Here is a 13,450-nt window from a genome sequence, read left to right on the forward strand (position 1 = left end):
CATGATGCCAACAAGATCACAGCCCTGCAGGCACACACATGTCCCTAGCTCCTCTTGTTTATTCCCCATGCTATGTGCATTTGCATAGAGGCATTTCAGCTGGGCTCCTGATGAGACTGACTGACTGGCTGGAGTGGCTGGAATTCCTTTGTGCTGCACTCCAGATGCTCTCCTGCTGACTTGGGATCCTTCTCCAGGCTCTGGGAATCTATTGCTGGCACTGGCATCAAACTGGTAGGAGTGGGATGGATTGAGGTTCCCCTCCCCCAGCAGCTTTAGTTCAAAGCCCTCTTCACCAGCTTGGCAAGCCTATGACTGAGGACGGTCTTCCCTCTCTGACAGATGGACCCCATCAGCCCCCAGCAGACCAGGTTTCTCAAAGCAAGTCCTATGGTCTAAGTAGCTGAACCCCTGGCTGTGGCACCAGTCCTGTAACCATTTGTTGATTCGCCAGATTTGACTGGCCCTTTCAAACCCCTTCCCCTTGACCAGGGGGACTGATGTGAAATTCTTCAGCAGGAGTTTTTTCAAGTCAATATATCTACAGGTTTTTCTGTGAATCCATGCAGTATCATTAAGAACTCAAACCTCATAAATTTTTATACCACTTCTGATTCCACATGAAACTACATTAACTATTTTAATTTTCAAGGCATCATGTGCCATTTTGTTGTCCTCCGAGCAAAGAAAACAGTATTGCATTAAAGAATTCTTCAAATATATTAAATTGCACAACTATCAGTCATATGAATGAAGATAATAAAAAAATCTAGTTTTCAAGAAAAGAGAAGAAAACAGAAGCCTGACTTAACCTTGAAGTGCACCCAAACTACTTTGGTTTCAAGCACCCAATTCATGTTTAAAGTCCAATAATTAACTATATAATAACTACCTAGTAACATTTTTGATGTTACCTTGGGTAGACAAGCAGTGCAGCAAGATCAATGTAGATGTGAATTTACAAAATTATTTTTGTAATCACAACTGCTGTCTCTTAGCAACTTCCAAGTATAGTTGAGGATTTGATAAGTGCTGTATTTAGGCTGTTTTAGGAACTGTGTCTACTTCAAACTTTCTTTTCCAAACATTCAACAAAATAAGTTCCTGTTAAAATCAAAATAATGTATTGATTTTGTCTCAGCTATAGAAATTAGTTCATTTTTCAGCTTTCTGTTTGGAAAACAGAAGCTATTTGAATACAAAGATTGCTGTCAAACAGTTTAATTCTTCATTTTTCTGCAAAACTGAAGATGACAGCTCATAGGACTGCTCTCTCATGCTTCTTCAGAATGCTGTTGCTCTTCAGCTGCTATTTATCCAGCCTATGTCCCACTTGGACATTGAAGAAGTCTTGCCTCAATACACTGGATTTCTGCAGCGTGCCTCTCCTACTAAAACTTTTCAGCCCCATATTTGTTCTACAATGATAACAACTTGAGCATTATTTAAGCATCTCCTGTGCCACATTTAGAGGTGCAAATAATAATTATATTCATAGAAGAGAAAGCCTGATAAGGCAGCCCGACTGATATAGATTAATAAGTTTTTTCTAAGGAATGGAAATAAATTCCTGAGAAACGTAGACAGCTTCAGTTACCTTCATGACTGTAGAGAGTATCTTTTGTTCCTTGTCCAGGATTTTATTTCCCCCTCCCCTTACAGTTTTGGTTTCCTGCTTATTGAATGTGGTGTCAATGAGTTCCACTTCACAGGAAAAGTTTAAGGCAGGGCAGTATTTAAAGCAACAAAACTATATCTTTATCATGCAGCGATGACATGCTTCATTTATTCTCATTCAGAAGGGAATCTATAAAAGTCATAGAAAGCATCACCTTGATTTGCTGTTACTTTTTATACACAACATAAGCAGGAAACACCACACTGCATGACAGAGGGTAGAAAGAACACATTTATCACCTATAAGCTTTTCAGCTGATTTACTGTTTTATGCTAACGTCACTAAGCACAAAAATACACTCTACTCACCAAATAAATTGCTTGAATGTCCTTGCTTAGATATGGGTTTCAGTTCATTTAATCCCCATGCGTAACGCTTATAATTATCCCAGGCATGTTTCATCATCTGTAGGGAAACGAAAGCAGGATTATAATGTTGATTTAGCAAGAAGCCACAGCAAATACTGACTTGATAATATTCTCAATATTAAACACATTTAATTCAATGCTTAATTAAATTCATGTTGTATGCATTAGAACTATGAAATATTCAATACAGAGTAACAGTGGCACTGTTTTCTGGGTAGCAGTGGGATGTTTACCGTAAGAATGCCATGTATGTCCCATCCACCTCTACTGTTATCTGCACGCTTATGGTCAATACACGCTCAAAAAACCGTAATTTTTAGGAAGGGAATTTATTGTGTTATATATGAATTCAAATAAGATTTAATTTCCCTTAGGCATACACCTCTGAAACCAAGGGGAGTAAATTTTTTTAAAAAGTTTTTTCTCCTAGAGCAGGAATTTTTAAGGTCAAAACTAAGCTCACAGTAGTTTTCAGATTCTGGCAGAGATTTTCTTGCATAAAACTAGCTGGCTCAAACTCAGTATGGCTAATAACAGAAGAAGAAATCTAAGGCGGGCAGGCAGAACACCTAGAAAAGGTTTTGAGGTTATTATGATGTAATCTTTATGATTATAAATGCTACTGTATGTATCTATGGCTATTTTCACATGTCATTTTGCACAAATAGCCAAGAACTTTCACAACTAAATATATCACTACAAAAATGTGTTTTCCATAAAGAGGTGCACCACAAATAAATACTGCTTTGGTAAACTCCCTCAGGGAACCCAGCACAGCAGCTCTGCGGTAAGAGCAGAGGACATTACATCAGAAGCCGGAGCAGTGGGTTCACTCAAGGACACCTCACACTCCCTACTACCACAGTCAGCCAGACCTAGCCCAAACTGTCCTATTTGGGGGTGGTCCAGGTGCAGAGCCAGGAACCCACCTGTCCCTCCTCAAACATGCATTGAGGACAATGCTCACAGCCCTGCAGGCCTGGTGAAGAACCACCGTCACTCCAGCAGGTCCAACATCTCCCTTTACCAACCACCACCTTAATGCATGCTCAGGAAGAGTCGTCTTTAAGGGCCACCACAAGCAGCCTGACTTTATGTAACAGAAGGAAAGATTTTTGCCTCCGTGTTGTCCCTCCTCCCCTCTTCCACAAGGCAAAGCAGCCTTAGGAATGCCAGAGGTCATCTTCTAGACAAAAAGTGACAATTTCAGACCTTTTCAAAGATACCGCTTCAGGCTGTCAGCTGACAACACTGCTCTGCCCTTGCTTTCAGACCTCTTCTTGAGGCCATGCATGTCAAGGATAATCCTGTTAAGTAACAGTTATAATCCTAAATTTAAAAGCAACAGCCTTGGGACACACTGATAATAGTAATCCTGCATTTTCTTCCTTCCTCTTTCCTTTGCTCAAATCACATAGAGAAATTATGTCAATTAAAAATCTGCATTAAGCCAGACTATAATAAATTACAACCGATTTTCTAGAATACTGCTACACTTGTAAGAATAAGCATTTCTTTGCTATTTTTGTGGATGCATAAATGCGCATCTATCCTGTGGGAAAATTCAGGGATGTTAATTCACCCTAAAGCCCTTACAGGCCCAGCTTTAGAGATGCAAAAATTGGCATCTGCATTTAATACCTGATCATTTTCAACCAGAAGGTTAGCCTGGTGTCAGATCTCAGCTGAAAGGCAGCAAGAGGCTCTGTGGAAATGGTCTCAGGCCACGGATGGCGCCAATATGCCAGATGGTAGGAGCCATGTCCCTTGCTTGATTTCATTGCAAAACAGCTTAGGAGCTCGCCAAGGACGGCGCATTTTGTCCCAACACAGAAATGGTAATAGGCAGCCAAGTGCTAGACTTTATGTCTATGGGGCATTCCCAATCCCTGGCTACAGGGATCAAGACCATATGAAACCAATCATTTGGCCATGGCATGTTTTCTCATTTACCAATTCAAGTTTTCCAGTAATTTTGCCTATTAACAAGAAAGATTTATTCTGCCCTGCCATCATGTGCCAGAGCTGCAAGCGCAGCTTTAGATATTAACGTACAAATTCTCAAAAATTTCAGCAGGCTAAATCCTGCCCTGCACTGAACTTGACATTTTCTATGCTTTGTCAAAGGTTACTTTCTCACGAAACCACATCAGAATCTTTTAATTTGTTTAGTCTTAATCTGGGAGCACAACACAGAAGGGATTTTTTTTTTTTGAACTTGTAATTAAGTGATCTGAATCAAAGTGCCTAAAGATGCAGTATTATAACAAAATTAAAATCGCTCAAGCCAGTACTGCCATGGTCCTTTCCTTTTCCCCTCCGTGCACAACACTGCTCCTTCTCTTGCATAAGAGATGCAGTGCTTGTCTGTCCCCACACCAAGTCATTTCAGGAAAATAGAAACTTCTGCAAATGACATTTTTGGTTTGAGGATCATTTTTGTTCTGTTTCATTCCCCAAGTCAGATTGCCATGAGTATCAGAGCTGCCAAGCGGGCAAGGCAGGAACAGCTCCAGACCCAGTTCAGTTCAACTAATACAGTCACAAAGTGCATGACGCTACAAGATGTCCCATACGTACTGAGTTGCCTTTAGTTTTTCCAACTGATTGACATTTTGATCATACTGCATTGTAAAGGCACGTGTGAGTTTGTAACAGAAACCACTCCAATTACCCTATTGTTAGTCAACTCCTAGTCAGTAAGACTGGAAACTAACCCACACAGTAGACACTACCTTCTAATATTTATTATTGCATGTTAATGAACAATTGTAGGGTTTTTTTCCAAAATGTCCTCCCATTTTGCTAAGTCTAACTACTCAGGTACATTTGTCTAATTGCTTCTTAGGAAATTATAATCGATTAATCCAAAAAGCTAAGCAGACAGACGAAACCAGTAATCTGAAAAAAACCCCAAAACTTTAAGAAATATTTCCATGGAAACCCCCATCACCACTACCACCAGAACCTATTGAGCAAGAGATCTAATTCATCTCTTTTGGCTAATCAAAGTGTTAATTTAGAAATCTTCCAGAAACTCTAGATTTAGTTAAAAATACCAAGCTTAGTAAGTTTCCTCCTAAGAAAATGCACCTTTAGAACATCCTTGCTTTAGAAATTTGGAGGTTTATGGACATAACATTGAAAGCAAAATGCAACTTCAAAAGCAATCAGTGGGCCCTCTAGTGTTTCAAAAGGACAGCAGTTATTCCAACAGGAAACAAGCGTTAAAATCTATCTAGCAAAAAGTTACTAGGACTCAGTGTTACTGTACTTATTGTCCAAATAGCCCATAGAAATGGTCATCTAACAAACCCCACCTTAATCAACACTTGCCTGCTGGACAAGTAAGTTTGCACTTCTAACCTAGCAAGAAGTCTCAATTTCTAGAATTCAATACATCAGAAATACTCTTCACACTTTCCCTCCCCATAGAAATTACAAAACCCTATTAAATTTCCCACTAAATGAATTTCCTATTTGTTAATAACTTTTTTTTCTACTTAAGAATGAAAAAGTTCTAAAATATTGAGTAGCAATTTGAATAGACCCAGCCCACTGATAATTAAGCCTTTACTTAGGCAAAACTCCTAGCACTGGTAGTTCAGGAATGAATTTTAATAGGTTTTTTTCAGAAATCCATCTATCTTTGCAGTCTTCACCTTTATGTTTGCATGAGACTTCCCCAAATCAGTATCTCCAGACTTTTTTTTTAATTCACAAAGTCCCTTCTGATCATGTCTCTGACTACTTGTAAAAGTCCTGTCAATTACTTGAAATGTCTAAGCAAACATCACCATTACTGAGAACATCTGTATCGCAGCACAACATTATAGATCTTGTTAAAAAGATAAATTCTTGATGAAGAAGAGTCTAACAGCTTTTGACCAGATGATTCCAGATACTCTCAAACTCCTCTACAGTATAACTAATAAAATTATTTCACCCGAGTGCTTTCAAATAATTCCTTATTAGTCCTCCAGGATGTCAATAGGCAGAGTAGCATTTGCATAAACATATTTCTCAGTCCTTCCAGTTTTAGTAAGATATGTTCATTGAACCTCAAACTCTAGAAGAGCCTGACAGTTCACCAGGAAGCCTCGTGTCTACATTAGCAAAGTCCATTTTCAACGGAGCTCTACCTCAGGTCACTCACAGTCAGAAGCAGCAGCCGAAGGTTGACTAGCTCACACTGTTGTCTCACTAGTAAGCTGGCTCCTTTTACATCTGCAGAAAAAAGTGGGGCACTGATTTTTACTTATGAAGCCAGAAAATGCCAAACTACTTACTACCCCACCTCTGTTGAAGAGTAACGAAGTGTGCTATTGTAATTGATACCAACAAAGTCACTTAGAAGAAAAAGGTGAAGACCTGACATTATGCACAAAAGGACCTGTACATTTCTTTAACTCTAAAGGAAGCATTTTGAAATATGATTTTAAAATCCTTCTCAACCCACTGAACATTTAAAAAAAAAAAAAATTGTTCTCCAGAAGCAAAGACCTTTTCTACAGCTATAATGCTGGCCAACCAAAAGATAATGATACCGCACTCCTACTTGTTAGTACTTTAGTTTCTGTAATCTTCCAAAGCACTCTAACACAATGTATACAGAGGACACACAAGCCACTTGAAATGTGCAAAATACAGTTCTATTCAAACAGGAGTACCCAAGAGTTCAGGCACAAAACATTGTCAGAAAACAAGACCGATGCTGAATCAGCACAATAATAGTGGTATTTAGATGCAAACTACTGCAGTACCAGGTGGAGTGAAAATAATAAGAACTTAATATGATTTATTTTTAGCAGTTACATACGTGCTGGGGAGATGTCAAAAAGGATATCAGGAAAATAATTCAAGTACCCTCTAGAACTGGGATAATAAAGTAAGTAAAAAAAAAAAAATCATTGCATGAAATAGTACCATCCTGACCTTCAATGGAGCCATTTAAACCATGCCAAGACAAGGGAGTAAAGCAGGTGACTAAGGTACTGGAAACCCAAGAAATGAAGAGACAAGTTAAAAAACAAACAAACAAACTCTGAAGAAAATGTAACAGTTTGCTTGTCTAATCTCCACTAAACTTTCATTGCTAGATTAAATAATCTTCTCTTTCTCAGTTTACACTGAACTTTTTACACATTTCAGTTACTCTCACCTTTTAAACTTCTCCTTACCAGAACTACATGTTCACCCAGTCTGGTCTCCCTGAATCTTCTCTCCTTCCTGTTGCTGTAACTAAAACTTCATTCTTTCGTAGTATCAGCAAGGGAAATGAAGCCCTTAGAATCAGTAAGAAACCTCTATACACGTTCCACTTAAACTTTCCTCCTGTACAAATCAGCTTGCGTGGCTGATGGCTGTACTGGGTCTGGTTGGGATGGAGTTAGCATCCTTCACAGCAGCCCATACGGTGTTTTGAATTTGTAGCCGAAATAATGTTGATAACACAGCAATGTTTTGGATATTGCTGAACAGTGCTTGTACAACATCAAGGCTGTCTCTTTTTCCAACTACTGCCCCTTTCCCACTCCCCCCCGACAAGTAGGGTGAGGACTGGCCAAGAGGTCGGGAGGGGACACAGCCAGGACAGCTGACCCCAGCTGGCCAAAGGGATATTCCATACCATGTAACATCATGTTCAGCAATAAAAACTGGGGCAGAGGAAGCAGGTGGGGGGGTTTCCAAGGTGGTTGTTGCTCAGACACAGGGCATCAGTCTGCTTGTGGGAGGTGGTGAGCGATTGCCTTTGCATCATTTGTCCCTGCCCCATCCTTCCTTCATCTAATAAACGGTCTTTATCTTGACCCATCAGTTTTCTGTTCTTCCTGTTCCCTCCCCAAGCCCACCAGGTGGGCCAACAGCTGTGTGGGTGCTGGGCTGCTGGCCCAGGTGAAACCACCACAATGTCTCAAAGTATCTCCAGTGCAGGAAGTTTGTGACCACAACACAGTCTCCCAGCTGGTTTCTTCGTTCTAATGCCAATATTACATTAACCATTAGCAAAAACTCAAGCTTTAGAAAGCCTTACTTTCTCACTTTCCATTCCCTTTACCATTAACCAACAACTGAACCTAAATGAGAATCGGTGAATCAGAATCACAGAAGAGTTGAGGTTGGAAGGGACCTCTGAAGGTCATCTTGCCCAACCCCCACCAAAAGATCTATTCCCAACTGTTTCCACAGTCTCCAAGTACCAGCCAAATTGCAGTACAGCTGAAAAACTTCACAATCATTCCAGAAATCTGGTATTAATAAATGTCACAGTACCTTTGAAGGTACTGTGACCAATCAGGATTTCTCTGTGAAAAATTGCATGACCTCCTTGAGCTGATTCACTATCAGTTTTCATAAAATCGTACTGCATATACAAAAGCTCAATTTCATACACTCTTACAGAATCTACTGTTTATCAAAATGAGTAATTTTTGGCAATATACAGTCTGTCTTTTTTAAGTTATCAGTTATTACATTTGTGTTTCACCATCTTCATAATGATGTTTAGTACAATATTGTATTTCTAAAGTAACATACGTTATTAACTGAGGTTATTGATTTTTTTCTTGAATAATTTGCATCTTGGAAACACAAAGTAATGAGAGAATTTTTCTCTAGATCTCAATACATAACATTTTTTTTTTTTTAAGATTAGGAAGCACATTTTGTAATCATTTGACAACTTCCCTTCTTTCAGAGCGTGATCTTTGTTACTTTTGTCATTATTCACTATTATTGCTTTGGTAGTACTTCAAATCCTTTATATCAATCTTTTCTTGCAGTTCTGCATATAATCATAACACATTCCAATGTCTTTTCCATCTGGAAGTGTTTCGATCACTAGTAACTGCCTTGAATTGCCTTAAAAAATTAAATTGGATTTTTAAAGTAATACTTACTGGTATTTGCAGCTTTTTATCCTGCTCAGAATTGCTCTATAGTGGAAATTCTAGGTGAAGATGTAGGGTGAACACCCTACAGCAGTTTTGCTGCAGTTACTTCTTTGCTAATAAGTTCATAACCTTATCCAAGCAGACTCACAGATATAAGTAAGAGTGACACATACCTGGTTTGTTGGGTTTGTTTGTTTAGGGTTTTTTTTTTTTTACAGTTATACTGTCTACTGTTATGCTAGACTACCAACAACATTAGTTTTAAGTAACTTTTCGATGCTCATTTAACTCAAAGTTAGCTTCTTGACTGAAGGCCAAGATTCACTATAAAACTGGTTATATTCATAGGTTTTCTGTAGGTAACATTGTGTCTAGAGTTTAATTTCAAATTAAAAATTAGCACTTATAGTCAAAATAATTTTATTTAAAGCACTTCATTTTTAGTTACTATTTCTTATTCCAGAAACAAAGCTGTAAAAAAAAAAAAAAACCAAAACAAAACCCACCCCCAAAATCAAAACAAACCACCATCTCAAATATCCAAAGAAGGTTCATCTCATTGGATACTGTTTACTTTTTTTCCTTGAATCTGACAGAAGATACAGACAACAACATACTCCCTTTCTCTACTAGCAACAGAAATTTGTTTTTCTCCTTCAAGACATGTAAAATAAATCCTGTCACTATGAACCTTCATATATATATATATATATATAAAACCAGTTCTTATCTGTCAGCAGGAAGATTATTGCAAATCAGGACCTTGACAGGTTTCTGGTGTTTATAACCTCATTTCCTAATGGCATCATCCTGAGTTAAAAGCAAGCTACACGCTGTCAATGTTTGTTTAACCGTCACTGCCAAAGTGACACTATTTCTAATTTAGCAGGTGGATGACAACCATGCTCTGAAGCCCATGCAGGCTGGAGGAGTTCCGGCAAGTGCTTCCTGATGGGACTTCCACTTTAGCCAAGCAAATCCTCCATGGAGACTTTTGTATTAGTTAATGGGCCAGTAACAAGAATTCCCAGTTGCTGTTTTCCACTAAGCAGCAGCTAGAGATTTTGGGAACATTAAGGCACTTACCATTTAGCTCACGGCTTTATTTCGCGTTGCCATAGGAACAAAGCACTCATAACAAATCAGAACTTTGTCCGAAAGCGCTACCCACAGCATAGGGCACTGCCACACACCGAGTGGGGGAAATACCTACAACTCTTAGAGCTAAGGTAGCCAAACTAATTTGCCATTTAATATTAAACGGACACATCATATCATGAAATATTTTGTATGGTTCTGTATTTAATGCTCTGTATTAGAGGGATACATGAGCAAATTCCTGCTACTCCTCAGCATTTCAGGATCCTACATATAATTCATTTCTTCCTTGTGAAAACAAATTAAAACAAGAAATCTAAGATCTGCATATAAAAAAGGGAACTAAGAGGGAAAATAAAAACATTAAGGACTATTCTGAGGATTAATTCATCATTTGTATTGCAAAGCACTTCAAAATCCTCAAATGGAAAGCCTGACAGAAATGCTAAGTATTATTCCCACATGTGTTATGTTAAGTTACAGATAAGCTTCCATTCTTGTATTTTCTACTCCTCACAGTAGCTTGTAAGCCTCTTTAGTAGCATATTAAACTATCCAACTAATATTCATCATATGCTGTTCTGGGCATCATTTGTTAACCAGGGACAGACGTTGCATAGTGCTTCATTCTGTTACACATTTTAAAAGGAATAAATTATCCTATTAATTCTGTAACAAGAATTCTAATTAAAAGGTAGAGAGAACAGGAAATTTGCAGGTAAGGTCTTTTCTACACTTATTCTGTTACCGCATATTTTATTTAATGCACAAGCACACAGGAAAAATGAAACTGTTTTGTGTAAGAAATAATTAATAACTGCAGCCCTGACGCTTTGATATGTCTGAATAAAAAAAATAATTAAAAAAGGAGCTCATCTGAAAATGATTGTGCAACATACCAAACTACTCAATGATAACAATCTACGTTTTGCTTGTTTGACTGGCATATCTCTTTGCTGAACAGTAAAGCACATCTAAAAGTACAAATTTACTGAAAACCTGAAGATACCAGAATGTTTTACAGTTAGTTTCTAAGTGAGAGCTGGGCCATAGTGCTTTAACTATTGCACAGCTCATTTTAGCAGAAGTCACAGGGTGGTAAGTCAGAGAAACTTGAAGGAAGACCAGAGCCCACCTCCATATTCCAAATACATTCAGTACAAGCTGTTATCTACAGTTTGCTTCTTACCTGGCCATCCCAACACCACAGATACAAGAAAAACCAAACTTTGGTGCAGCACAGAAGCATCCTAGCTGAAACCTTTTCCCTGGCTAAACAAAAAATAGGAAGGCAAGAGCAATGCGCGACCCTCCCCACAAAGAACCTTGTCCTTGCACTTTCTGAAGCCGAAGGTCTGGCTAATTTCAGTCAAATGAAATTATCAATTTCAGGGAAAGAAAAATAGTGTGGTTCAAAAAACTTGCCCATATCATTACCCAAATCTGTTATAACAGCATTCATCCTACCTTGAATGATCAAAAATAGAAAAGTTTTAACTCAATTTTAGATTCATTTCTTCAACTTCAGCTGTCTTCTGCCCAAGGTATAGAAAGAAAAGAGATATGAAAGAAATAATTCTTTCCTTTTAAAAATCAGGGGTTTAGATGATGTGTTTGTTTGTTCCCCCCCACCCCTGGGTAAGCCAGGATTTGAATATGTTCTGTAGGCATTTTATGAGTTTTTCCTGAAAACATCTGCCTTGAAAGCATCAGTTAAGATGCTCTCAAAATGCTTTGGCCTCCAACTCGCAATTACTGGTGGGGGAATCAATGACATGCTCTCAGCAACTACACCAGTGGAAAAAGAAATGACAATATACCATTATGAAAGTGTAGCATTATGAAATTGAGCACAGCTGACATTAATGTTGAAGATGTTCTATTTTCAACTTGTTTCAGTTGCCATTTACATCTGTATACATACACAACATGGAAATCTTAAATGAACCATCCAAGTCATCCAGTTACAAACAAAAGAGCAGTCTAAAGAATAAGCCATACAGTCCTTATCTTACAACTTAGCAACTGTTACCAAGATCTGCATTTCAGAAAAAAACCTGAAGCCTACAGCTTGTCACTCAAGACCATTGATTTTCTCCAAAGCTAAGTCCTCTTCAAACACTTAACAAAAAACAAAACAAAAAAAAAATAATCAGATGGACTCTTTAACAGATAGACTGAAAAATTAACTCCTTGTTACTAGCATAAGAGGTAGATGATGTTTCTTCAGACAATCTAGGATTTCAGCAGTTTGGCTATTTTATTTTTTTTTTTAATCTCTGTGATGGACAAATCAGCAATGCTCCAACATGTTTTTTTCTAAGGAGAGTCACTGATGGGTAATTTTTAAAGAAACAAATCACACGGATGTTTTGCATTAGCGAAACATTCGTTAAAAGAGAAAAATCACATTGTAAGATAACGTGCAAGAACGTTAATTGAACGTGCAAGAACGGTAATTGTTCATTACTGACAATAACCAGAAAGAAAGCTGAAGTATTTTCATTTAAAGCAGAAAAGCATTGCAGAGTCGCACAAAACACTCATGTATGTATTTGATCTTATGCAGAATTAGTAGCAGCCTCTGAAGTTCATGCATAATTTGACTAATGTCATAAAAGGAAAAGAAAAAAAAGAAAGCAATTTGTGAAAATACTACCGTTATGAAGAATAGTGGTATACATAGACTCATCCCACTCAGTGTCATTGTGGAGGTTTTTTTCCTGGTCTACAGATGACTTGCTACAGTTTCCAAAAACTCCCAAGCTGAACGGTGTGAACAGCTAGGCTCCCACAACTACATGATACAATCATGCTTTTGTTCTCTATTTTTCCTACTGTTCTTTAAACAGTTATTTGATAAGGTTTGCTTCTAATTAGATTATAAATTATTCATGGCATGGACTGTATCTTCTACTTGTTCCTTAGGTACCTGGTACTACATAGCCGTGCTGCTACTGAAGTTCCCAATCTCAGCAGAGGTAATGCAAATAAAAAACAAGCACAGTGCTGTGCAGTACAACACATCCAGATGAAGTGATTTAACATCAAGGTGATTCAAGCTGCTGTTTCAGAGCACAATTAAAATCCACAAAAAGGAAATAAGGTGGATTTAAAGAACCTGTTTGTTTTTATTTCCCACATTCTGAACTCGCCATCTCCCCTCCCATGCTTGTAAGTTCTAATCTGCCGCTAAAGTCAGTAAGTAACCAACTCTTGTCCACCACATTCTATATAAAGTGTTGGTATATCCAGGCCTATCCAGGATGTCTTTCAAAACAAAAACAAACAGGAACAACAACCAAAAAAACCACCAACAACCACCCACTAGAAGTTTCTCCTCCTTGCAGAATGAGTCTATATTCCTCCCACAACCCTGCTTCCCCACCAGGGTACATATCAGAAATTGGACA

At 38.1% G+C, this 13,450-nt stretch overlaps 1 protein-coding gene across 1 annotated transcript in view; it reads right to left on the reverse strand.

Moving 5' to 3' along the window:
• The window catches only part of MAN1A1 (mannosidase alpha class 1A member 1), a 154,564-nt gene that overhangs the window by 113,305 nt on the left and 27,809 nt on the right, over nt 1-13,450 (reverse strand). Inside the window, exon 2 of the mRNA XM_075747971.1 lies at nt 1,987-2,083. Within this exon, the coding sequence (XP_075604086.1) occupies nt 1,987-2,083 (97 nt within the window). The remainder of the gene's footprint in view (nt 1-1,986; nt 2,084-13,450) is intronic.

The sequence above is a fragment of the Balearica regulorum genome, chromosome 3, assembly GCF_011004875.1.
Source record: "Balearica regulorum gibbericeps isolate bBalReg1 chromosome 3, bBalReg1.pri, whole genome shotgun sequence".
In the NCBI taxonomy this organism is placed as follows: Eukaryota; Metazoa; Chordata; class Aves; order Gruiformes; family Gruidae; genus Balearica; species Balearica regulorum.